Here is a 26,759-nt window from a genome sequence, read left to right as displayed (position 1 = left end):
GAAACAAAACCACATAATTGTACTAGACGTGTGGGAAATTAATGTGGGAAAAAATAAATACTCTGAACCCAAAGTAGGTTTACAAAAATGGAGAAAATCAAAAAGCGTTAGGTTATGCCTCGCTCTCCCCTACGTTAGGCCTTTGAAATAACGTTTTCATAATTTAATTAAGCAAAACGTTCTTAGAACATATTTTTGTTAGATGGGAAATAACACTCTTTTTAAAACTATTATCCATGGCAGGACCACTAGGAAGGTAGGGAGACAAGGACAAATGATGCATCCATTGATAAATAAATTTCAAACTGCACTTCCACAGTCTGCGTTTAGCCTACACCTGCCCACATGGTCCTTTTGACTTGGCTATTGAATTCAAACAATATGTCGTAGACCAGACATACAAGCAAAAGAATATAGCTCACATCCAAAATGACAACAATTATTTCAAAACATGCTGCGTCAGAAAGACTCCTCTAAATAGCTTTGTTAACAAATGGCCGAATAGCATACATTGAATGAGCTCAGCAACGCAAGCGTTATTGTGTTGTGTTTTGCATAGCGGGATGCCTAAGCTTGTTAGTAACAGAGACTTGACATGCTTATCGGATAAGATAAGAAAACGATGAAAATGACCGACTAGAGCTCTCATTATGTGTTAGAATCGCATTATGTGTTATAGTTAAGTTGATAGAGTATTGTATTCTGCTTTTAACTGTTGCAGAAATGCCCCCTGCTCTGTCTCAGAAGCAGTGAAGAGGCTTTGATCTCGTTGCTATGGCAGCTGTCAGAAGCTCAGCGCAAACCGCAGCCTGTCTGGCGCGAGACTTGTTCAACTCTAGTTAAAAAATGGTTAACTAATTGATAATCAAGACTTACTGCTTGGGTGCCTTACTTCGCTTCGTTTAACTATTTTAGTTTCGAAAGCGGCGGCTTGCAATTATGTTTTCCCTCTGATATTCAAATAGCCTACAGCACGTTCTAAACTAAACTCTGTAGCGCGTGGAATCACTAAAGATGTCGCAGAGGTGAGTATAACTGCCCTTTTACCTTGTGCACTTTAGTGCGAAACGGGAATGTGATGTGATGCCAAAAAATACCATATTGTTTATTATTAACGAAAACCATGTATTGTCTGTGTGAAAACTGCAAATATGTGTTATGTAGCCTACGCAATGAACAGATAAGCTATTTGCCTACATCTGTAACGAGCAGAATATTTTGCTTATATTATAAGACATATGCAAGACTTCTGAGAAAGAAAAAAAGGAAGGTGCAAAAGAAAGTGTTCTGTGAAAACGCAAGTTTGGGAACAAACGCCTACTAGGAGAAAGTCCACATTGTATTGCAGTTCCTATGACAACATAGAGCAAAACTACTGAGAGCCAGTATTTTTGTCCCCAATAGGAGCTATTCAGAGATCAGCTTTGGTGTGTGGTGCATGCTTTTTTTAGTAACCTTCACAATTATTTTTCTAAAGCAAATCACTTAATTTAATAGTACTTAAATTCCTCAAAAATAACATCAAGTAATTTTCCTCATCAAGCACTACTTTCAGGTAGTTCACTTTCAGGACATTCATTATTTACTGCAGATTTCAAGTGAACTGCAGCACTTCTGCCTTTGTTGTCTGCCATATTTAAGATATCTCTAAGAGGCGCCTCTCTATTTTATTGTAAATGTTCTTTTACAACCTCCCTTCTAACCTCCTCCCACAACTCCTCCCCTGCCCCCCTCCCACTCTAACTATCCCATCCCCTCCTTTGATTTTGCCATCCCTACAATTTGAGTAGCTCTTGGCTGTGTTAATGCCCAGAGGGGAACAATACTGTATGGGCCCATCAGAATAAGAAAAGAAGGTGGTTTCACCCTCGCCATGAACTCTTTCAACAATCACAAAGGGAGCACCCACACGCAAGGGAGTCAAAGAGGTCAGAGGACATCTGTGGAATTCATGCGTATTCAACTTTAGAAAACGAAGAATGGAGAAATAATGTTTGTCAGGGGATTTCTTCCATTATGTGGCTTAATATGCTGACTTGGGGTGAATTCAGTGTGCATTCTGTGGTTTCCCACATTCAGTTTGCACAGTCAGGCATTGGCGGTGCTAATTTTGGCCTGAGGGTCGGGAAAACTTTCCCAGAGGGCAGGTGCTCTCAACAGGTGTAATTGGGGCCCGTTAACAGGTACTATCGCAGATTTACGTGTCTCTGTTGATTGCATTTCAAAGACAGGTTGTCATGGAAGGCCATGGAAATGTTAAAATATAAAAAAACACCACATAACTCAGCATAAAAAGTTAAACAAATAAAATAATAAAATGAACTGCTTTTCAATAAAATACCTTGACTTTTCAATGCATAAATACAAAGCTGTGGACCATTAATAAGGACACAAGAAAATATAATCTTTGTTTTATCCAAATAAACTGTTAATAAAAAATATGTTAAAATGTAAGATTTACAGAACTATTATCTCATTAAGCTACCATTATACCTAAATATAATATTTTTCTTTTACCCAGTTCATATGGCCGAATGTGGGATGCTGCTCAGGGAGCTTTGGAGTACCTTTTGGAGGATGAATATCCCACAATGCAACTCCATCCTCAAAAGGACCGCATGCAGGTTTTTCAGACATTGGCCACTTTCTATCTGCGCTACCTGAAGATATTCCGTGCCTTGGAGGAGGTTTATGATCAGCTTGTTCACCCCCAGAAGAGACGGGTTGTGCACCAGGTTCTTGAGGGGGTGATGGGACGTCTTGTAGAGCTAAAGAATGAGATGGTGGAGCTGGAATACTCAGAGTTTCACTACTTTGATGACATATTGCAGGACCTCAAAATGACACCTGTGAGTGAGATAATAAAATACACTTACAGTACAGAATGCTGGGAATGTTTTGGTCTGTAAGATTCAGAAGAGTGGGCCTAGAGGGAATTTTGAAGATTTGGGCTTGGGGAAGATTTAAGTGCTCAATGTCAAAGTGGATTTTAGCAAACTAAGCCTCTTGTTTTTCCTCTGAATTTAGTGGATGCTAATTGGGGTCACTAGTGCACAGCCACTTTTACATATGACCTGCACTGTTCAGGGCTGAAAAATGTTTGAAATTTGTTTTTAGGAGGATCTTGAGGTGCCTATCCCACGCTATTTTGTGAGGGAGAAGATGAGGGCACTGAAAGAGAGGGAGAAGATGTTGGCTCATATTTTGGCTAAAGGAGGACGTCAGGAAGAGAACACTGTGAGTATATCATTATGTAAAAATATATATTCTCTCAATACAAAAACATGCAATGCAAGTTCAAATAATGGTTGTAGCAAATGCAGTATACACTTCACGTGTGTGGTTCTGGTTTCTCATTTAGCAGGTACCAGTTCAGTCCATGTCTATAGAGCGGGCAATGTGGCTGCTACAGGTCAGTGAGCGAGCACGGCAGGGAAGACTGAGAGCTCACTTCATGAAGACGATTCGGCAGGAGGAACAAAGAAGACTTCAGAGTTCAAGCTCTAGCATACTGGACCCTGACCGGGCAGCCACCTGCATTCAGAAGGTATCAGGAAATCACTTGATTTTCAACAGTGAGTTTGCATTCCAGTGAAATCACTGATGCATTGCATGGATGGGTTTGAAATTGGCAAAACAAAGGAAAGGAAATTATAAATGTTACTACTTCTTTTATATTACAATGACTGCACAAACTTAAAGGAATAGTTCACACAAATATGACAATGCTGTCATTATTTACTAACTTTCATGTTGTTTCAAAATTGTATGGCTTCTGGAACACAAACAAAAATATTTTGAAGAGCTGTTTTTATCCAAATGGAGTGCAATTAATGTTTTGACTGGAAGTTTATTCCAAGCGAGATGATCACTTTGTAAAATGAACAGATTATATTTAAGCCCTCATTCACTCTCGAATCAAATCAATTTACTCAATCAATGCATGGTTGCACATACTACATAGAAAATGGTAACACAAACCAGAAAAAATTTTGGAATATACCAGTCAGGTTGTATGGATTAATTGTATGCTTTATGTCCAAGTTCGAGCTTGAAAGTTTCGGATCCCATTGGATTTGAGAACATGGAAAAAATATCTGAAACTATCTTTGTAATGTCATTTGTGTTCTGCAAAAGAAAAACAACTCTGTAAAGAAAAAAACCTACATATTATTTTCCATTTAATGGGACATTTTGGACCTTTAAGCCAGGATTAGGCCCTTGTTCAATTAGGACATTTAAGCAGCTTTTTTAAACGTTCCTTAGAAAGCATAACTGGTGTGCATCTTGAGACAAAACAATGGCACTGCATATTTTAAGATATGCCAGTGCAAGTTGCTTTCAGTAAGAAATGTGAGTTACTTGTACAAAACCCATATTTAATCAATAAAACTCACTCAAACGTTGTCCCAACTAGTCACAAACAGTAGCCAATAATTTCATATTGTGCAATGTTGTCTCAGCATGCACTGCAGCATGAATAAATTATGTGGTTCTTATAGGATTATTGTTTTGAGTAAAGTTACGAGTATAAACTATTCTATGTCATCAGAGTAAGCTAATTGGCTATCAAGGAAATAAAATAAATATCTGTTATGGCCCCCATGATGTTCTAGCGTCATACTCAAAGGAGGTAATGTCTGCTGCCCTACCTGTGCATGAACTCAAATGTAGAGGTCAGGCCATCTCCTTTCACACTCATCAGTTGTCACATTTGACATAGTCCGCTCACAAAGGACTATGAATGACATGTGATCCCATCCAAGCATAAAAGATATATGTCCACCTCATCTGTGGGAATAATGTGCTTGTAGGCCCTTTGGCAGGAGGATGGAGATTAGCATGGGAGTGCTGAGAGATGAGAAAAGGAAAGAATTCCTGGATTTTGGGTGTTATTTTTCAGTGCCATCCTAATCATGAAATCTGAGCTCATGTATCCTGACGTCTTTTTGAGCGAGTGTTCGCTACGGTTGGTGAACTCAGACATAGATGTAGCCTGAAAGAGATTGCAGATATGATTTTGGAGATCTGAAATTTTTACAGTACAGGTGTGAAACTGACATTGCTGAGTGAAATAGTACAGAAAAACATAGACGAAGGTCCCTGTTGTCAGGATTATGTTCTGTTTATTAGGGGCCAAACACTGAAAGTGCATAGGCACCTATTTAAATCGTTGGCGTTCTTATTCTTATTCTTACTCCGTTTCTTCTTCTTCTTCCGCTCTGGAAGTCTGTGGCAGCCCATAGAACCTCTTGCAGGAAAGTTATGAAATTTAGAATTTTCAGAAAAATGACTTTTTCGAACTCGTCCTAGATGGTTGCTCCAATTTTCATGAAAATGGAACAAGATCATCTTCAGACCATGGCCATAAAAAGTTATGGAATTCAAGATGATTTGTCAAAATGTTCTCGAATACCGCGCAAACAAATTGTACGTATCGCTTGCGAAAACAGACGTAAGGCTGTATCTCCGCAACGCTTTAGTGTATTCAGACCAAACTTGGTAAATGTCATCACAAGCATGACCTGAGGCGACATGCTGTGTTACGGTGCAGCGCCACCTACGGAGATACCAAAAATTTCTATTTTTGCTAAATAACTTCTGAACGGTTTGTCCAAAAATCATAAAAGTGGTCTAGTTAGATTTGGGGCATCATGCCGAGTCGAATGTTATCCAATTTGATCCATTTGATCGGCAGAGGTGGATAGTAACAAAGTACATTTACTTTGTTACATTTACTTGAGTATTTTTTTGGAAAAATGTTACTTTTAAGAGTAGGTTTAAATGTGGGTACTTTTACTTTAACTCGAGTACATTTCTAATGGAAAAACTGTACTTTTACTTTGTTACGTTGGGCGACGTTCCTCTCATTACATTATTTTAATGCAATACATGTTGTTAAATGCATAGTTCATTCCAAGCACGCTGTATCTTTTTTCTGGGGCATGAGCGATGCTCAATTCACAAATGAACCACTCTTTTGAGTCGATTCTGTTCAAAGACTTCATCAAATAAGTTGGCAGAACTGTCTAAATTGGTTTGCAAATCATTTTGAATGATTTGTTCAGTTTCCTTCATGCACTGAATTGTCTGAAGCTGTTTCACACTCGGAGTCGTAACTGGAAGATTTAAGACCATCAAGAGCGTTGGACGAAGTGGCCGTGGACCTACAGTCAAGAGAAAGCAAATCTGCAAATGCATCATTTTGTCTGCCAGTGATGAAGATCTTTATTACTTGAACATCTTCATATGCTGTCTGTGAATGAATGATTCCACAGGACGATACATTCGATTTCATTTCATTCAGGTAATACAATTTACAACCATACAGATTATTACGCGGTCGTTGTGGTCGACTTATTTTCCATCTCCTCCTTAGATTCCTAAATCCTTGCAGAGTCCAACGATACCAAACATACTAGGTTTTGCCTTATGGTTAGTGCAAAGTTGGGATTTGGCGCTTACATTTTTTTTGGCGAATATCTTTGAAACTGTTAGTCCGATTGTGTTACGACTGCTCCGAGACACGAAGGTTGAGGATCCAAATGCAGCTTTATTAAGGGGTAATCCAAAGACAAAATCCAATAAACAGGCAAAGGGTCAAAACACAAGTACTGTAGACAGTCCAAACAAACAAACAAACAAAACAAAACAAAACAGGCAGGGGTCAGAGGCAAGAGAGTAATCCACGGAACAGGCAAGAAATCCAAAAACCAAGAGACAACAAAACCAGGGAAAAATGCTCAGAAGTGCAGTGCAACAACATACAAAACTTTGCGGTGAGTGAAGGGGTGAACCAGGCTTATATGGTGTGAACTAAACAAGAAGGTGAGATACAGGTGAATGTGATAATGAGTGCTGATGAGTCCAGGCAGAGAATGATGGGATATGTAGTCTGTGAGTGATCATGAGAGTCTGGTGTGGAGTGCCCTCTGGTGGTTCTCAAGGGCACTCCAGCTGGTGACCGTTACATAGCCCCCCCTTTAAGGAGTGGATTCCAGACACTCAGAAAATTCTCCAGGAGGGAGGTGGAGCGGAGGCAGACCCGGGGGGCGGGATGGAGGGCCAGGCCCATGGAGCGGAAGAGGACCTGGAGACTGCGGCAAGGCGGGAGGCCAGGGCGGAGCAGGCAGTGCAGGCGACCAGGGCGGAGACAACTCTTCAGGCGGCCAGGGCGGAGATGACCCTTCGGGCGGCCAGGGTGGAGACGAGCCTTCGGGCGGCCAGGGCGGAGACGACCCTTCGGGCAGCCAGGGAGGAGACGACCCTTCGGGCGGCCAGGGAGGAGACAACCCTTCAGGCGGCCAGGGAGGAGACGACCCTTCAGGCGGCCAGGGAGGAGACGACCCTTCAGGCGGCCAAGGCGGAGACGACCCTTCAGGCGGCCAAGGCGGAGACGACCCTTCAGGCGGCCATGGCACAGGAACAGACACCAGCTCAGGAACAGACACCGGCTCAGGAACAGGAACAGACACCGGCTTGGGAACAGGAACAGACACCGGCTCAGGAACAGGAACAGACACCGGCTCAGGGACAGGAACAGACACCGTGGCAGTGGCTATCTCTACTGAGGGCTCAGGTTCAGGCGTGTCGGCGGCCATCTCGTCCGGAGACACTGGCTCGGCGGGCATGACGTGAACAGTCTCTGGATCGGCAGAAGTGACGTGAACAGTCTCTGGATCGGCAGTAGTGACGCGAACAGTCTCTGGATCGGCAGAAGTGACGCGAACGGTCTCTGGATCGGCAGAAGTGACGTGAACGGTCTCTGGATCGGCAGAAGTGACGTGAACGGTCTCTGGATCGGCAGAAGTGACGTGAACGGTCTCTGGATCGGCAGAAGTGACGTGAACGGTCTCTGGATCGGCAGAAGTGACGTGAACGGTCTCTGGATCGGCAGAAGTGATGTGAACGGTCTCTGGATCGGCAGAAGTGACGTGAACGGACTCTGGATCGGCAAAAGTGACGTGAACAGTCTCTGGATCGGCAGAAGTGACGTGGAGCTCTGACTCGGCAGGGCTGACGTGGAGCGCGGGCTCGGCAGGGCTGACGTGGAGCGCGGGCTCGGCAGGGCTGACGTGAAGTAGCTCAGGCATGGCAGACGTGACGGGACGAGGCTGTGGAATGAGGGCTAATGTGGGAGTACCACAGGTCTCCTCCGTGATCCCCACAGCATATCTAGAACCACTCAGTTGCAGGGCCAAGCCAATATAAAATCCTAAAGTGCAATGGGGATTGTGCAGTGGCATGGCTGACCCGAGTGGCTCTGATAGTCCCCCTCTAAAAAATATCATGAGGCACTGAGAGTCCATAGAAGTAACATTTGCCAGCTTGATAAAATCTCTCACGTACTCCTCGATGGGCCGGTCTCCCTGACGGAGACACATAATCTGTGCTCCTGGACTCCTGGAGGTCATTGCTGCTGGATCTGGGTGTGGCGAAGTTTTCTGTCACAAACTGCTCGGAGACACGAAGGTTGAGGATCCAAATGCAGCTTTATTAAGGGTTAATCCAAAGACGAAATCCAATAAACAGGCAAAGGGTCAAAACACAAGTAGACAGTCCAAACAAACAAACAAACAAAACAAAACAAAACAAAACAAAACAAAACAAAACAAAACAAAACAAAACAGGCAGGGGTCAGAGGCAAGAGAGTAATCCACGGAACAGGCAAGAAATCCAAAAACCAAGAGACAACAAAACCAGGGAAAAACGCTCAGAAGTGCAGTGCAACAACATACAAAACTTTGCGGTGAGTGAAGGGGTGAACCAGGCTTATATGGTGTGAACTAAACAAGAAGATGAGATACAGGTGAATGTGATAATGAGTGCTAATGAGTCCAGGCAGAGAATGATGGGATATGTAGTCTGTGAGTGAACATGAGAGTCTGGTGTGGAGTGCCCTCTGGTGGTTCTCAAGGGCACTCCAGCTGGTGACCGTTACAGATTGAGACAAATGTACAAAAAAATTGTATGCGCTCATACATATAAATGTCTATAACTCCAAAACAAAATTAGATATTTTCACCAAATTTGACACACACATTTGTGGGCTCACTCTGAGAACACATAAAACAAAGCATTGGAATTGCACCACTTGGTGATGCTATAATAGAACAAAACAAGGAAATTGCAATTAATTACAATATAATATCATTATATTAAATGCTACACTTTACAAATGCATTTGTGTACCATTACGAAACTTGGTATGTGTCTGCGGCACCATGGCCTGAAAGTACTCAAAATGTTTCGGGGCAGCACCACCTTTTGGTCAAAAGTTATATTGAAATTTACAAAAATGATAATACATTTTGACTAAATTAGCCTATTGCAATGAAACTGGTCTCAATAGATCTCTTGGGTCAGGTCGAGAACATAGATACCAAGTTTGCCATATTTGGTCGAACTTCCTGTCCGCCTTCTTGATTTTCATTCAGTACCTACTTTTCGAACTCCTCCTAGACTGTTTGTCCGATTTTCACCAAAGTCGAATCGTATCATCTCTAGATCATGCTGACTAAAAGTTATGGATTTTGTATTGATAGACAAAACCATTTTCATATACCGTAGCAGCAAAGTTGAGGTAAGATGCCAAAATGACTATTCAGGCTTTATCTCTGCAATGCCTTGACATATTGACGCCAAACTTTGTATGTGTCATTGTCACCTCACGCTGACCACACCAGCGTCTAAAGTGATAATCCATTAAATCTTATTTTTAGTTACTGTATATATGATTTTTCAGCCATTTTGCCTAAAATCATCTTTATATATCTTTGATTGCTCATTGTTGCAGTTGGTCTGACACTCCCAGCCATGTTGGCATGTCTTATCGTTTTCTTTGTGCTTGGTCCCGATAATTGCTGCTTGCAGCTATATTTGTGTTTGGTTCTGTCATTCTAAGTTGACCTAATTTCCATGTCTGTGCCTGTTTGATTCAGTTCACCTGTTGTTGATTAATCAACTCATTAGTTCCCTGGTTTAGTCTGGTATATATACTCCCTGTTCTGTTCAGGTCTTTGTTCTTGTTGATGTAAAGTGATTGTGTTTACCTTATTCTCCTTTGGATTTAATAAAGACAGTTTTGTGTTTAGATATTCTCCTTCGTTGTGCGTTTGTACTCAGCCACCCGTGACACCTATAAGGAGTCACAACATTGTAGCTAATGGGTAATTCATTTTCAAATAGGCCTAGCTCATCCAACAAGCACTGACTGTACTGTGTTTGAATGCCATTAAATGTGATTACAGGAGGTTATAAACAGAGATTTTGAACTCTCACACTTGGTCTCCTTTTACAAGGTCTAATCCTTTCTCATTCTGTGGCTCACAGCAAAGTAGATTTCTGTGAAACCCTGGAAACATAATCCTCTCTCTTCAGTTGGCTATTGTTGTTTTAGCATCATTGTTGTTCAAACTAAAAAAGAGGATTCATTAAAAGTTATATAGAAAATAATTGAAAACCCTTGCCTGCATTTATGGACTATAAACTGAGACTTGAGATTGATTTGCCTTAATGTTGAGGTGATATAAATATCCTCACATTCTGAATGAGGAAATTCTGTTTGTCAGATTAGAATTTCGGTTGCTGTTGTGCATTCCTCTCATCTAAAAGTCCACAGTGAATGCAAGAAGACTGTAGATTGTTTTCACCAGATAACACAAGAACAGATGAATGTTCTTGATCTCAAATTGACTATGATAGCATCATTTCTGGTATGTGTCTTCAGCTTTAGTTTTTCATATTTCCTGCCATTATCATGTGTTTTTTCTTCATCATCTTCTAGGTTTGGCGGGGGTATCGAGACAGGAGGAGGGTCAAAAAGGAGTGTCTAGAGGAGATGATATTTTTGGGAATGGTAAACACCAGGTTGCTCTGCCAAATTCAGCTAACAGGGAATGTTCTCAGATTTTTGGCAAACGTTCTTCTAGTGTATTTCCCGGTCTATAAATGTATTTTTCTGAAACGTTTTAGTTTGACGTTTGTCTAACATTACTTAAAGGGATAGTCCACCCAAAAATGAAAATTCTCTCATTTACACACCCAGAAGTTGTTCCAAATCTGAATGAATTTCTTTCTGAAATTCATTCAGCACCATTGACTTCCATAGTATGGGAAAAAATGCAATGGAAGTTAATGGGGCCCATCAACTGTTTGGTGATCGACATTCTTCAAAATATCTTCTTTTGTGTTCAGCAGAAAAAATAAATTCATTCAGGTCTGGAACATGTAAATAATCACAATTTTCATTTTTTGGTGAACTATGCCTTTAAATGTTACTACTTATTTCAGAACATTTAGAGAACTTTAAAAGGTAGCGTTCCCAAAATATCTGCAAAATATAAAATAGAATGTTACATTAAAATTCGTATAACCAAGAAAAACATTCAGGGAGCATTCATAAATAACGTTTTCATAACTTAATGGGAACGTTAGCAAAAAAATTGTAGAATATATTTTTGTTAGCTGGGAATTTACTGTTCGTGAAAAGCAAGTCTCTTCATGAATTTTGATGTTTTGTACATAACTTCTGCTATTTTTGGTCAAACCACATTCTGAACTTTTTGTACCCTTCATTGTCATTTTTTTCATCTCTTGTCTCCTGGTGCCCTATTTCCAGATACCAGCCCAGCAACCAACACCTACCCCTGCCCAATTGCATGCCCAGCAGCTGGAAAGTAGAAGGCATGGCATGCAGGAGGAGCATGAGGCTGAGTACCAGAGGGCACTTGCCAACATCAAAGAGTCAGTGCAATGTGTGGATGGCCCAGATATTAAAGAAAGCCTGCAAGAACAAATAAGGCAGTGGTTTATTGAGTGTCGGTAAGCCATACACAAAAATCACAGATACCATCTCCAGTTTAAGTTGGATTACATTTTAGCTTAAACAATTATAATTACATTAAATATGATAGGTGGGTCAAAGACATGATGCATTTTTTTTCCTATTTATTTCGAAATAAATGTATAATCCAGTTCATAAATACAATCCATCTATGATTCAATTTCTGCAAAAAAAAAAAAAAAAAAGAATTAAATTTTTGAAAAGAACCCTTGTTAAGTAATTTAATCTTTTATTATTATTTCTTAGAAGTAAAAAATATAATATTTAATTAAGCAACTGCATATTAATATTTAAAAAAAAAATACTACAAAATTTACTATAAAATCCCTACCGTCAGTAAGTGTCTTAAAAAGGCAGATAATTTGACATTATGTGGTGTGACTCCCCCAAAAAAGTTATTAAATTAATTATTCTTAATGATGAAAAATACTTTTATCTTGAAAAATATTTCATATTTACAAAAATGATTAGGATGTTTACTCACATGTATTCAATAAGGAAAATACTTTTTACTTGATGGTTACACCACATGACATTTTTTTAATTGAAACTTTTTGTGAAAATGGTATCAAGTTTTTCAAAACCATATGAAACCAATATGGATAAAAATAATACATGTATAGGAACATGGCACATATGTTTTAAAATTGTTTTGTTTTTTTTAAAGATATTTATTTATCATTTCTTTATAAGTAACTGGCAAATTGTGAAAAAAGTTCAATAATACAGTATGTTTCCACTTGAAAGACTTTTGTTTCTCAGCATTCCCTCAATTACTTTCTCAGAATCTCTGGAACTAATCACTTCTATGTAAGCTTCTACCACTCAGACTTCCCCTTTAGATAATCTGAAAATTTGCTTCTAAACTCACGAGAGCTTTTCCTTGCTTTTCTCCATTCTCTCAACCCATTATTTCACTCTTAATTGTAAAGTACATTCCTGGTCCTTCATCTCTTCCATTTTTGTGCAGAGGCTGGAATGTAAGCAGTCAAAGCGATGGTCACTTTTACCTAGGGCTGTTTATGCTTACCTAATGCATGTGATATTTTCAAGTGTGGACGGTATAGAGTGAGACAGGGCTTATTAGTGCATTCCAGCCTGATTTACGGCCTGCCAGTGCATGCTGCTGTCCATTAATACCGAGACAACAGTCATAAGTCATCTCAGTTGGACAACACATTGTGGTGGTGGTGTTGGGGGGGGTTCAGTAGCTTTGTCTCCGTTTAGAGGCCCCTTTCTCTGGCCCCTTTCAGTGACCTTGCTGGGTCCCTGCTTGTTGTATAAGGGATGTATGGGATCCCGGGTCAGGACCCGCAAGGTGAAGTATGTTGGCGTGGTTTCCATGTGCTGTTGAAGTGAAGGTGGAGTATTTGAGCAGCCAGCCAGACGTTTGCTGTAAAACATATACACGTCTCGCCATTATAAAATTGTTCACCCTCTTAACAGAGTGCAGCAGTCGGCTTCCAGAAGTAGAATATTAATTCATTTTCTTGATAGGGAAATTGATTTTTAATGATAACCTTTAAAGACAGACCTACTTTGAGTTCTGAGGTTGTTTGGAATCAATCGGATATGATTTTGTTGAAGCCATCCGTTCGCATTATTTCAACTTATTTTAAAAATGATCGTGTTTTACAGTTGAATTTGTGTTGAAAAACTACATTACCCATGGTTCTGTACAGACAAATCCACTAATTAGAGAGTCGTGACGAGAAAAACACGTCCAAGAAGCACTGCAAATGATGTAATTGAGTCTTGCTATGCAGTTAAAATACTTAAATATTAGCAAATATATGCATATTTTGCAATAAACTTAAAATATAGTTCCTAAAGGCATAATCAACAACTCTAAATTAATAATTTTAAATTTAGCCATGATTTTAATTTGATTATGTCATTTGTAGTGGTTCATGGTATTGTAGTTCTTTCCCTTAAGCCATTAAGTCTTGTACTTCTTTTGTCTTTTTTTCAGATTTTCAGATACTTTTTTGCTTCAAATAAAAGTTTGTAATGCTATAATTCACCTCATAGCTGGCTGGCTGATTTCATGGCTCATAACAACTTAATAAAGACTTTTTATGAAATCCAAATGGGGAAAACGAATGGAAAAAATACTTCCAGAATCAACGCCACTGAAAAAGTTGACAGGCACTAATGCACTCTACACTCTATAGCTGAAAAAGAAATGAACAGTTTCTTTGTACAATCCCTTCATTGAGGGTTTTTGAAAAAAAAAAAATGCAGTGAATCTGGTTTTCTTTTAGTGAGCAGATTTAGATGAACTTCAGTCCCTCTGCATTAAAGTAGTAGGGCTTTCAGCATGTGCTACCACATTGGAAGTGAGTTTCAGTTGTGTGCTACTGATTAAGTTAGCGAGAGCAGAGAGCTCAGGCCGGGCTCTGACTGACACTTTTACCCTGTTATTCTAAACCTGCCCTAGTTCCCCTGAGAGTCAGCGCTGGACCTGGCTAATGTATCCTCCCCATGTGTGAAGTTCACAGTTCAAATATGATTGATTTGCCTTTGTTCGCGCGATCTGCTTTGTTTATCTATATGCTCACACAGACGTGAAGTCTGCCTTACCTCATCTTTAAAAAATCTTTAAGAAAATTGTTTTTCTCACACATATATGTTCTGTTTTGGGAGGGAATTCTGAAGAAAAAAAAGTTGGGAGGGAAATTTGAAATTCGTTTATGAGTTATTGGTGTTTCTGTAGGTCTCAGTCCCTCAATAGACAGTTTTATATTTGTTCTCTTTATTCTGGATGATAACATGTATATTTCAACTGTTTCTAAAAAACATTGGATGATATATATGTATATATATGTGTGTGTGTGTGTGTGTGTGTGTGTGTGTGTGTGTGTGTGTGTGTGTGTGTGTGTGTGTGTGTGTGTGTGTGTGTGTGTGTGTGTGTGTGTGTGTTTTAATTGTTTGGATGATATGTTTTAATGTCATGGTGATTTTATTTCTCCTTTTATTAATTCATTTATTTATTTATTTATTATTATTATTTATTTACTTTGGAAAATGTTGTGCTGCTCATCTTGGTCACCCCTGTAAAAGAGATTTTTAATCTCAGAAAGTTTTATCTATATATATACACGCTGTTTTGTGTTTCAGAGATGCCACTGGGAAGTTCCCTGACTTCCCAAGCCCTGAAGATGGAGGATCTGCTTCCATATTTGCTCAGAAGACACCAGAGCAGGTTATAAATCAGTCTATTAAATCCATCCAGAATTACAGTTACAGACCCAATTACTGTACTATTACTAAGAAATATTTAATTTCAGATGTATACTGCTTCTTGATACTGTTCTTTTTTTTAGATTTTTTTTCATTAATGTTTGTTTAAGAATGTTTACAGACAATAAATGTTTTAAAGGTTGCTGCTGAATTTGCTGCTAAGGAAGAAGAGAGGGAGAAGAAGAAAAAATCAAAGGAAGATAAGGACAAAAAGGGGAATGACCGCAAAAAGAAGAAGAAAGAGAAAAAAGGGAAGATGAAAGGAAAAAAGGGGAAAGGAGATACAGAGGTAAGTCCATGCCTTCATAACACCGTATCACAGCTGCACAGAAATCAATAAAGGCTTTTTAAAGTATTTGTCTGCAGAATTAAATCAGCTGATGTGGCACATATTTGAGTATCTAGTGACTCCGATGACCTCTGTGGTCAGGCCCACACACAATGAAAGACACTTCATTGGTTGAACTGCATGGAGCGTGGATAATTTGATTACAGAGCAGGTTTTAAAGAAAAATCACTTGGTTTTTCATTGTACTTTCTCGTTTAGTGTCCTTGTCCTTTTAACAAGACTAGGTAGGATGCAATAAGACATTGACATCTCCATTATAGGCAAGTTCCTCTAACCTATAGGCTTTTTTTGCATTGCAGTTAGATGAAAGTGAGTTTACAGGCATTCCTATCAACATCTGTGTTAGGGAGTTTTATTTGACAGATTTCCCTTAGGTGAGAAGGTCTGAAGTTTCACTGTTAAGTTAAAAGAGTCATAGATGAGAGAATTATGACATTTACACCAGCACTTGCATTGTTCCATCTTAGAAAAGACATTTAACATACTCAGTACACTCATATTCTCATGCATAATTACACATCGTAAATGTTCCTGAATATCCCTGCCTGTGTTCTGTTCAGGGTAGATTAAGATGAGGAATGAATGGTGAGAATGTTAGTTTGTTAAACTCATCCACAGTCTCCGGAAATATCTGTGATTTCAGCAAGGCAATTTCACTGTATCCTTGATAACCTCTTGCTCTCTCTATTCAGTACTCTTCCTCTTGTTAAACATAGATAGAGGTTCTGTTTTCTCTACAATGACGTCCTGATTTCCTGTGTTCCTACATTTTATTTTAACAAAGAGTTTAACCTGACAAATGATTTATTAAAGTTAAGGTGTGGCAGACAGCAGTCTTTCATGTTGAAGTCCAAAGTGATTTAGGTTCATGTGAGGTTTTATGTTCTGTGATTTGACCTCTGAACGTCATATGCTGACCAGTGATTACTGTGAACCAGTCAAGCGATAAAAATGCCCGCTCACGCTGATTGGCTGCGTTCCGGAGATCTAGAATGGAGCCTTTGTTCAAGCTTTCCTTCATAAGAGCACCTGTAATCCTCATTGGAGAGCCAAGCCACTGATATCTGCTCACAATGAGGCCGAAAGACCAATCTGACCTTTTTCAAATGCTCACATCCTGTGTGAAAGCTGAGCCTTTCAATAGTTAATTAAGGATTTTTTGTCAAAGCTCTTAAGTTGGCCTAGTTTAGGCCTAGTTTAAATTTCCAAGTGCTACTCAAAGGCTCCTCGTTAAAGAAAAAAACATACCAAATACATAGTTTACAAAGAAAAGAATGTTTATAAAACTGTGATTAGTAAATATTTAATATATTCCACCAATGCTTACCATATGGCCAAAATATATTTCAAATATATGCTGTAAACTGTGTACTTCAAGATGTTAACATTAGTTAATGCATGAAATAGGTGCAACTTTCAGTTTTTTATAATTTATTAGTAAATGTTGAAATTAACATTATAATAATAATAATTTATTAATCTTCATTAAAGTATTTTTCATTGTTAGTTCATGTTAACTAATCTCAACAAATGGAAACTTATTGTAAAGTGTTACCAGAAAATGTCTTATCTTAAGAAAAAGAGTAAAAGCAAAATGTATTTTTTATATATATATTTTGGACGATGCAGATTGAAAATAATTATAAAAAATGGCCAAAAAACAAAAAAAGTAACTAAAACTTATAAAAATATATTTGTGTGAGTAGGCCTACATCTTAAAAGCTGTATTAGCAAAGCAATCTATATATATATATATATATATACACAAATACATAGTTAAAAAAATATTTATCTGAAATTATATATATATATTTGCCGTAGGCTATTGCAAATTTTTTATTACCTGACAAATTCAGTTGGAGCTAAATTATATTAAACCTGGCATGAATTCATTTTACTCCTGACCTGGTCACAGGGTTCTTTGATATAAGCTGCTAGATCCATTTGGAAGTTCTGTCTAATGCCACATGAATAATCATAAATCACTGCTCCCAGGCACTTAAGTGCCTTTCATATTTTCAGATGGATTTCTGTCTCTTTTGGGGGTCATTACTTGCTAATGGAGAAATGTGTTTAAAGGGAGACAACCCATAAAATATACAGCCTCCATTTGGCTTATTCTTTTTAAAAAGCTCTGCTCCTGAGCAGACACACTCTGCGGTCTGAGTGTGTGCTTGTGACACGCAAGCCAAACATTCGCGTGAGTATGCGAGGACGTTGATTTACTTTTAATGTGCGACCCCTAGTTGAGAGAAAGGAAAACAGGAGGCGCCGTAAATCATACTCGCAGCATCGCGTTCAGCCCCTGCTGTGTATTCACATCATTAAAATGCCAGTGCTGAGAGTGACCCCGCACCAGAGCACCATGCAAGCACATCACCCTGGGAAGACCTTTGATCACACGTGTGGAATCTCAGTCTTGGCTGATTTATCCATAACTTGACTTACATTATTTCAGAGAACTTTCAGAGAAGTTCATTTTACAGGAAAACAGTGATGCTGTGCTCATGAAGGACCCATCTTGATAACTGTCTGTTTTGCAGGAAGAAGAGAAGGGATGGAAGATGACTCCCAGTAATTTCCTTCCTACGGTAGTCGAGGGAGCCAAACTGTACAAAGGTAAGTGGGAAATGACGGTGAAAGGGTGCAGTCTGCGTGTCTGTCATCGATAATTTATGCAGCTTTTCCCTGACCAAATGACTAATTCTCAACAATGTCAACAGTGTTTGTGTGAGGTCAATGAGCGAGGGAGCTTTCATCACAGTTGTGACATGAGATGTGTCTGGAATATGTCTAAGTAACCAATAATGATAGGGCCATGTCAGTTCTCAGGTCAAGACCGGTCCAGATGGTTCCCCACCCCACATGGAGCGTCTTTCCTTTTCTCTCTCTCTCTATACGTCTTTCTCCTTCCCCCTTCTTTTGTGACTACAGATACGTTTTCTTGCCCTCTCATTAAAACGGAGTCTCCTGACGCCACATTGAAGTCCAGCTCCTCCTCGTTCTATAATCAACAGCAGTCGTCTGTCAACTCCCCAGTTGCCTTGGTTTCACGGCAAGGACAGTTTTCACAGGCCGTATATCTAACTTCATTTGTTTGTGAAGTGATAGCCGTTCATCCAATTCTCTCCAAACAAGTGTACACTGTAAAACAGACTTTGTTCTTTACAGTAAAAAACTGGCAGCCTATTTGCCAGGCATTCACTGTAAAAATACAGTGTTTTAGGCCTTTCTGGAGGTATAACTTACTGGAGGCATTCAATTCATAACTGTTTAGTCCATTAATTGACATAGTGTTAAAGGGTTAGTTCACCCAAAAATTGTAATTCTGTCAGTAATTGCTCACCCTCATGTTGTTCCAACCCCGTAAGACTTTCGTTTATCTTCGGAACACAAATTAAGATATTTTTGATGAAATCTGAGAGCTGGCTGACTCCTTCATAGGCTTCTAGGCAATTTCATTCTGCCGAGAGCGCCACGCCGTATGCGTCAGAACTGAGATGACGCAGATGGGTCTCGATGTAGTGTTTAAAATGGTTCTAAAGTGTGCATTCCCTGGATGTCCGAATCGTGAGAAACCAACGAGAAAACGTAAAAGTGCCTTACCAATGCTGCAAAATGAATGGCTTACCTTTCACACTTTCCCATCAAATGATCGTGAGCGTCATCTTCTCAGTTCTGCGTGCGTTGTTGCGTTCTCGTGAACTCACATCAGAGGCCCACACAGAAGAAAATGAATAGTTGAATAAAGTTGTTATTTTTGTTTTCTTTGCGCACAAAAAGTATTCTCGTCGCTTGATAAACTTAAGGTTGAGTTAGTCACTTGCACTTGGACTATATCACCCAAAAAGAAAAATTATGTCATCATTTACTCATCCTCATGTTGTTCCAAACCTGTAAGACTTTTGTTCATCTTCGGACCACAAGTGAAAATATTTTATGAAATCAGAGATTTCTGTCCCTCCATTGACAGTCAACGCAACTACCACTTTGATGCATCAAAAAGTTCAAAAAGAGATTATAAAACTAATCCATATGTTTACCAAATTTGAGTAAACATAATTTATTTATAAACGAAATTGTTACAAGACAATTTCATGTACTGATATTGTGTACTAAAAAAAAAAAGTTTAAACTCTTTTCTGTTAGTAAAAAAAAATAATAGTCACATAATTTATCATGCACAACAATAAAAAGGTGTTCCATACACTGTAGAAAAATAGGATAACGATTTCATGTTTAATAAAAACTAGTGGTGTCAATCGATTAAAAAAAACTAGAATATTTTTTCTTTAATTAATCACGATTAATCACAATTAAAAGAAATTACATTTTTAATATAAGTTTTTATAAGTTTTAATATTTTATAATGTAATTATTTCAGTTAATCTCCAAATCAATGTAGAAACAACAAAGATTTTAAAAGATTTTATTGTTTAATGGCATTTATTATTGTTTAATATTTATTGTTAATTATTGTTTATTATTATTTAATGGCATCTTTTTTATGAATGAAGGCCAGTATCAGATACTAATACAGCTACTGATGTCTCAATGATTTTTTTGTTGAATTATTGATTGATTTTAATTTATTTTAAACATTAATTATAGCCATTCAGAATTACAGTGTAATTGAAAGCTATCAATTTTTTTAACATTAATTAGGCTTCAAAAAATGTAACAACTTTTAATTTAAGTGAACTTGTGCCTGTGCCTATACCTGTGCCCTTCCTGTCTAACAGGTAGGAAATATACAGAAATTGAATAAAGTTATCAAACAGTCTGCTCTGCATAAATTATAAATGAAATATAGATTAATCCTTATTAAAGCTACACAAGTTCTTTAGTTACGAGCAGTGAGTAATTTTCTCTGTTACCTTTGTTTCTTTGATTAACATTAATGACACAGAGAATTAGTGGCTTCTGTCACTTTTATACCTGTCGCTGCTGCACATCTCACACACGTCCCATTTTCTCACAACTCTTTACGTTCATTTAAGACTTCTTATGAGGATTCTTGACAAAATGGACAGTTTGGCATAATTGTGTATGTTTTTGTTTGTTCGAGCGCGAAAGAGAACTCGATTCTGTCGCGTTGTCTGTGAGCACGATACTGGCGTGCGTCTTTCTGTGCGTTTTGTGTGTGTGTCAGGACATTCAAAGACAGCGAGTTCTCTTTTGTCACGCTTGAATGGTTTAAAAGCATTTGCATGAATAAGTGTGATCATATAATGTAACGCAGCCAACGGATGACAGAAAATAACAGATGCTGGTTTTTTTTTGGAAAAAAAAAAAACGTTTTTCATGAACTTTTACTACAAACAAAAAAAAACGGTTTTAACAATGTTCTGCTCTAAAAGTATATGTATTATCTTAAATTTTGACCATACACTGCATTTATACATTTTACTTCAATATATTGTGGTTGTAATGTAAAATCTGGCCATTTATTTGAACAGAGAAAATAACTTTTTTTTCCCCCCATTCACACAAATGGCTTTAACTCATTAGGCTATATGTTCTATCTGACCATGCTTCACTTGGGTCTTATTCTGTAACGTGTGAGGAGATTGTGTGTTTAGGAGCCATAACCCAACCTCAACATTGCCTGTTGAGCAGCAAATCAATCAAGTCACCCCTGAAACCTCTTGACAAGACAAGCATGTTAATGACTGAGACACTACTTCCTGTTTGTGTAGAGATTTAAGGTCCCTCAACAGGAAATGAGAAGACTGGACTGCACTTCTGAGTTTCAGTGATCCGTGAAGGCAGAGTAGAAAGCTAGATCTTAGATCTTTCAGAACCATTTGAATGTTTTTGTGCGTGTCTGTGAATGTTTGTGTCAGTAGGGAGCAGGTGAACCAGAGGTCTGCAAAAACCCATTCTGAACATGTCAGTCTAGAATTTCCAGGATAAATTGCTATGACAACATCCTGCACTGTTGCCTGTGTTCAGTGATTAGAAAACTTCCATCAATAGACTGCACTGTTCATTACACACCAGTGGGGAATTAGCACGGGCAACCCCTTTTTAGCTGTGGTCCGGTCCATTACAGACCATCTCGGGTCAGCCACATATTGTTAGATTTCTTTTTCTTCCGCTCCTGCTAGTCTCATTTACTTCCTGTTACCTGAGGGAGGTCTGAGGTGTCTTTTAAAGTCAACATCTGATAAGGGAAACTGTCTTTTAAGTCACAGAATCTCACATTTATCTCACAGCTGTGCTTTTAGCATGTAACTCTGAATGAGTCTATCGTTCTTTATAGAACATAGAGGTTCACTAAAGCGCATCATTCACTTCACATCTGCTAAAGTTCTTTCTGTTCTCAGACCCTCCACATGTATTCATCACAAGACACGTTGACGTCAAGTCACGTCAGTTGCAGGTCTTTGATGCTTAATCTCTCCCTTACAGAAATGAACTTCAGTAAAACTGCAGCATGATTGTACAAAACTCCTGGGCAAAAACAAATAAATAAAAAATGGGCCAATATTTGTCTTAATCTCAAATTATTGGTCAGGAAATTGGCATAGTTTAAGCAAATGCACTATTGAAATAAGCCACTGATTTCTCAGAAAAAAAACGCCAAAGATGGAATAACATTTTTGGCAGAATATGAGAAGCTATATGTGGAGTGATGAATCACAATGAAACACGAGTTGCATGGTGATGCTCAAGAGCGGTGTCTCCGAAAATCTGGTGAGAAATATAATAATAAATGCATCTCTACCACAGTAAAGCATGGAGGAAGAGGTGTCATTCTGTGGGGAGCCTTTTCAGCTGCTGGTATTGTTGAGCTACTTCACTGTGAAAAGTCATTTAATGCTTTGGAGTACAGGAGACTATTGCAGAATGGCTTGCTTCCCACAAATGAAAAGATGTTATCTAAAGAGGAATGATCAGATGTTATTTTTCAACAAAATGCTCCTGCTCACATTGCAAAGACAAACAAGAAACGGCTTGAGAACAAGTCCATGTTTTGGCCTGGTCAGAGTCCAGATTTGAACCCTAGTGAATATTTGCTCTCACATTCAACTCAAACTAACTGGGAGTATTTTTCAACCGCTTATGAACTGTTTGAAGCCATTAACATTGAGTGGGGCAGCACTGACTCTTTCTTCTGTAAAAAAGCTGTCTGCAAGTTTAAAAACACGGCTTAAACATTCACAGAAAACAAAGGGGAAGTCTATTCTGTGCTAAGCTACTTTATCTAGTGTTTGTGCAATTCTTGCAAATTTCCTGACCAGTGATCTGTGATTAAATTGGTTAAGACCATTAAAAGACTACTAAATATTTAGCCATTTTTGCCGTGGCAATCTATGCAGTGGCAAGTTTTGTAGAGTAAAATGATGCTGTGTTGCACAATGATATATAGTGGTTAAAAATACTCTGCAGCACAACTGCATACATGTAGTTAATGTAGTACAATACAAGTAAAGCTCAATTCAATAGTAGGATATACTTCAGATCAGTGCAACAACTGGTTTGACTGACAGCTGCACTTGCAACTGCAGTAACTTGACAACAGCTGCATTGGCATGTATACTGTTGCAGGTGTCATACAGCACTGTATTCAGCTGTAAAGCTTTTCATAGAGGTAGCTTAGTATACTGAGTTTATAGACCTACTTTTTTATTAATTTAGTTGATGCTATTGTATAAGTACATTTTTACATTTTATGATTTTTTTTCAGCAAGCAGATGAAACACTGTGTGCATAAAACATTTCAAATATAATATATAATTTAATATTTAATATGTCATTCTAATACAGTAGAAGTGCCGGTTTCAGTACTGCTGTTGTACTGTGCCCGATTTACCATATATTTACTAGTTACTTATTTTTTTGTACAGGATATTTATTGGATATGTAAATACTTAAATATGCTACAAGTGAGAGCATGGCATGTTAAAAGTGTGATGTAGATGTGTGGGTGTGTGCACGTGGAAATGCCTTTTTGACTGGAAAATATTTCAGCCAACTAGCAGCTGTAACCTTACAGGAAGCAATTATATGCCCAGTCAAAGCTGCTTAATTTTTTTCATTAAGATTTTCCTCCAAATGTCACAGTGCTCAGTCTGTGGAGCAAAGGGTTACATTCCTGAGGAATGAAGCTTAAAGGTGTAATGAAAAGCAGAGATCAGAGCTTACCTCCTAAATATTTGACATGGGTTAGTGAATAGCGATGTCCGTCTCACAATGTGTTGGTTATATCTGTTATATTGATCAACCAAACTGCTGGCAACAGCATTGTCGATAGAATACAGTACCTTTAAATTACATTTTAATATGTAAGTGAAAAGTTTTTATAAACATTTTTTTTAATTAATTTTATTGTCTCCTCTTGTAAAAAAAGGAATGCAGCTAATTGTAATAAATGCACTTGTAGTGTAGTTCAAATCTTAAAAGTACATATTTTAATTAAAACAGTAATAAAAGGCTACATAAGTGTACTTAGAGAATACACTTTCATGACTGTTTCTGAAGTACAATTTAGTACACTTTTTAAAAATGCACTTTGTAAAATGTTAAATTGAAAGTTTTAAAGAACATTTTAAATCATTAGGTTTTAATAATTTTTTGTTGTGCTTTAAAGAAGTAAACTTATTTTGATGTGCAGATCAACATACTAACAAAAGAGCCAACAATGCAAGACAGTGTGCTAAACACAAACAATACCGGACAAAGAAGTGAACACAAGGAGGAACTTAAATACACAGTGATGATGACATGTAGGTGCAGGTGATCAGGTGATGGCTGATAGTGTGCAGGTGGGAATCATTAAGAATGCTGGGAAATGTAGTGCCGTTGAGGTGTGTGACAAAGTGGATGTAGTGCTTGATTATAGTTTTAACTGTAGTGTTATTTGATATTATATTATATTATATTATATATTATATATAGTTAATATATGTAAATCACCATTACAAATGTATTATTACAAATAAATTTAAATACATTTCAAACGAGTTTCAATGAAAACATTATATTAAAGTATGTTTTATTTTACCCTAATTGCTTGTCAGTACATCTGGCACTTTAAACTTTAAACTTTAACCATATTTCAAAGACCATAGAAGTAATTAGGAAATTATGTATAAAATTGTACTACTAAAAGCAATTCAGCTAATTGCTTTTAATTTAATCTATAATATGTTTTAATTTACATGCAATTAACATGCAATTAACTGACTGAAGACATTGCTTTCAGTTCATGTTTTTCTTTCAAATGATATCTCCATAATAAGTACTCTTTTTAAAAGCATGTGGAATTATACTTCTTTTTCACATTGTTCTTCTTTCTCCTAACTTGAAAAGCAGCATTTTCACAGTAAACAATGCGATCAGCAATTCTGATCTCTTGTATGATGTGTTCAGCAGACCAACATGGTTAAGTCTATGTCCCACATCCTGCCTGTGAGACAGCTAATTAGAGTCGAGGGTCTTTGCTGTGTGAGTTAATCGGCAGCACACTGTTTTATCAGCTGTCTTTAATTGGGATATGATCATGTGGTGGGTTTATTTAGTTGTAATGAGGCGGAAAGGTGAGCACCATATTTACCCAGAATCAGACTATAGCCAGCATGATCCCCAGAGGGACAAGCTCTGTTGGGAAAGTCATTCGCACGGCAGTTGAGAGTGGCTTATAGGGAGGCCACGGAAATCATTTGTAGTGAGATTGAGATTGCCTGTTTGGTCTTGTCTGGCGCTTGCTTCCCTCTCACTCCACCCTCTCCCCTCCCCTCCCTCTCCCCCTCCTTCCCCCTCCTTCCCCCTCCTTCCCTTCCTGCATCCCAATGTCATGCCGCACTTGCTGGATGTGACCGATTGATTTCATTTCAGTCTCTTGGCAGAAGAGAGCCGTGTTAAGGAAGTGTCTGTTTCTCACTGTTAGCTGAATGACCGGGACAAACAGGCAAAACAGGCTTTCAGAATGAGTGCAGCTCCATCGTCGTATACTGACCAGCATACAAATCTTCACAAATGGTACAAAGGACCATACCGTGAAGATAACAGGCCGCCACGGTGCCTAGCAGAGTAGATACAGCTGACCGCCCTCCAGCCCCTGAAGTGTTTTTTCACTCAATCCCCATATGGTGGGTGGCAAATGTGCTGTATATACACCATGTTCAGAGCAGATGTGTGTGGCCGCCCCCTTCCCACAAAACTGGCTGCCGTGTCACGAGAAATGTTGTTGCTTTTCTGTTCATCCACAGTAGTGTCTGTTGTTCTTGCACTGTGTGGGGTTGGACCATTCTCAGAGGTCTTCAGCCCCAATAAAGTAGGTTTAAAATGCTGACCCCTAACAGTCATGTGTTTTCAGGAGAGTTAGGTGGATGTTGTCTTTAAACAAACAGGCCAGGCTATGTGAATGCATCCCTCTGAAGGAACTAGGCAATTATATGGATCGTATTGCCCCGGGATGTTTTGAAAATGTGACTTTGAAAAGGAGGCTTTGTGGACGACAGTTTGACCTCTGACCTCAGCAAGGGATCTCATTTCAAAGTTCGATGCTTATTTTTAGGTTCCACCAGAGTGAGCTTTAAAATCAGTGCCCTTTGACCCCTGTGTGAACTTGACAGCACTGCTTATTAGTGTTGTTCGAAATTCAGAATCTACCTTTCCATTAGTGTGTAATATACAGACCCTTTCCAAAAAATTAGAATATCATGGAAAAGTTTATTTATTTCCATAATTCCATTCAAAACGTTAAACTTCCATAGATTATAGATTCAGGGCCCACAACTTAAACAATTTCAAGTATTTAGTTGTTTATTTGTACATAATTTGGGCTACCAGCTCATAAAACCCACGAAAACAGGATTTCAAAAAATGTGAATATTACATGAAATCACACAGTAATTACACAGTGATACCATGGTCATTGAACCAGGTTTTGGTTCTTTTGGCAGTGTGGGCAGGTGCAAATCCTGCTGGAAAATTAAGTCTCCATAAAGCTTGTCTGCTGAAGGAAGCATGAAGTGCTCTGGAAATGTCCTGGTAGACGGCTGCGTTGAGTGGACAGCACAGTGGACCAACACCAGCCGATGACATGGCTTCCCAAACCATCACTGACTGTGGAAACTTCACACTGGACTTCAAGCATCTTGGATTGTGTGCCTCTCCATTCTTACTCCAGACTCTGGGACCATGGTTTCCAAATGAGATACAAAATTTTCTCTCATCAGAAAAGAGGACTTTGGTCCACTGTGCTTTATTAAATCCAGAGTCAACGCAGCCGTCTACCAGGACATTTTTAGAGCACTTCATGCTGACTTCATTTTCCAGCAGGATTTGCACCTGCCCACACTGCCAAAAGAA

The 26,759-nt window shown here is 38.6% G+C and overlaps 1 protein-coding gene across 3 annotated transcripts in view; it reads left to right on the top strand.

Moving 5' to 3' along the window:
* Window positions 1-506: 506 nt before the first annotated feature.
* drc11 (dynein regulatory complex subunit 11) overlaps window positions 507-26,759 on the top strand; it is a 50,863-nt gene continuing 24,610 nt past the window's right edge. The window contains exons 1-9 of one of the 3 annotated variants that reach the window (XM_079883364.1): window positions 507-1,025; window positions 2,522-2,849; window positions 3,118-3,237; window positions 3,365-3,547; window positions 10,787-10,858; window positions 11,621-11,823; window positions 14,966-15,050; window positions 15,228-15,377; window positions 17,981-18,056. In XM_079883364.1, coding sequence (XP_079739490.1) covers window positions 1,015-1,025; window positions 2,522-2,849; window positions 3,118-3,237; window positions 3,365-3,547; window positions 10,787-10,858; window positions 11,621-11,823; window positions 14,966-15,050; window positions 15,228-15,377; window positions 17,981-18,056 — 1,228 coding nt within the window. In that variant the 5' untranslated portion in view covers window positions 507-1,014. Of the gene's footprint in view, window positions 1,026-2,521; window positions 2,850-3,117; window positions 3,238-3,361; window positions 3,548-10,786; window positions 10,859-11,620; window positions 11,824-14,965; window positions 15,051-15,227; window positions 15,378-17,980; window positions 18,057-26,759 lie in introns of all 3 variants that reach the window. The other 2 variants (XM_079883363.1, XM_079883365.1) reach the window with 2 other exon arrangements.

This window comes from Squalius cephalus (genome assembly GCF_949319135.1).
Source record: "Squalius cephalus genome assembly, chromosome: 10".
In the NCBI taxonomy this organism is placed as follows: Eukaryota; Metazoa; Chordata; class Actinopteri; order Cypriniformes; family Leuciscidae; genus Squalius; species Squalius cephalus.
Note: the sequence above shows the minus strand (reverse complement) of the source record. Positions and strands in the feature narration are given on the sequence as shown.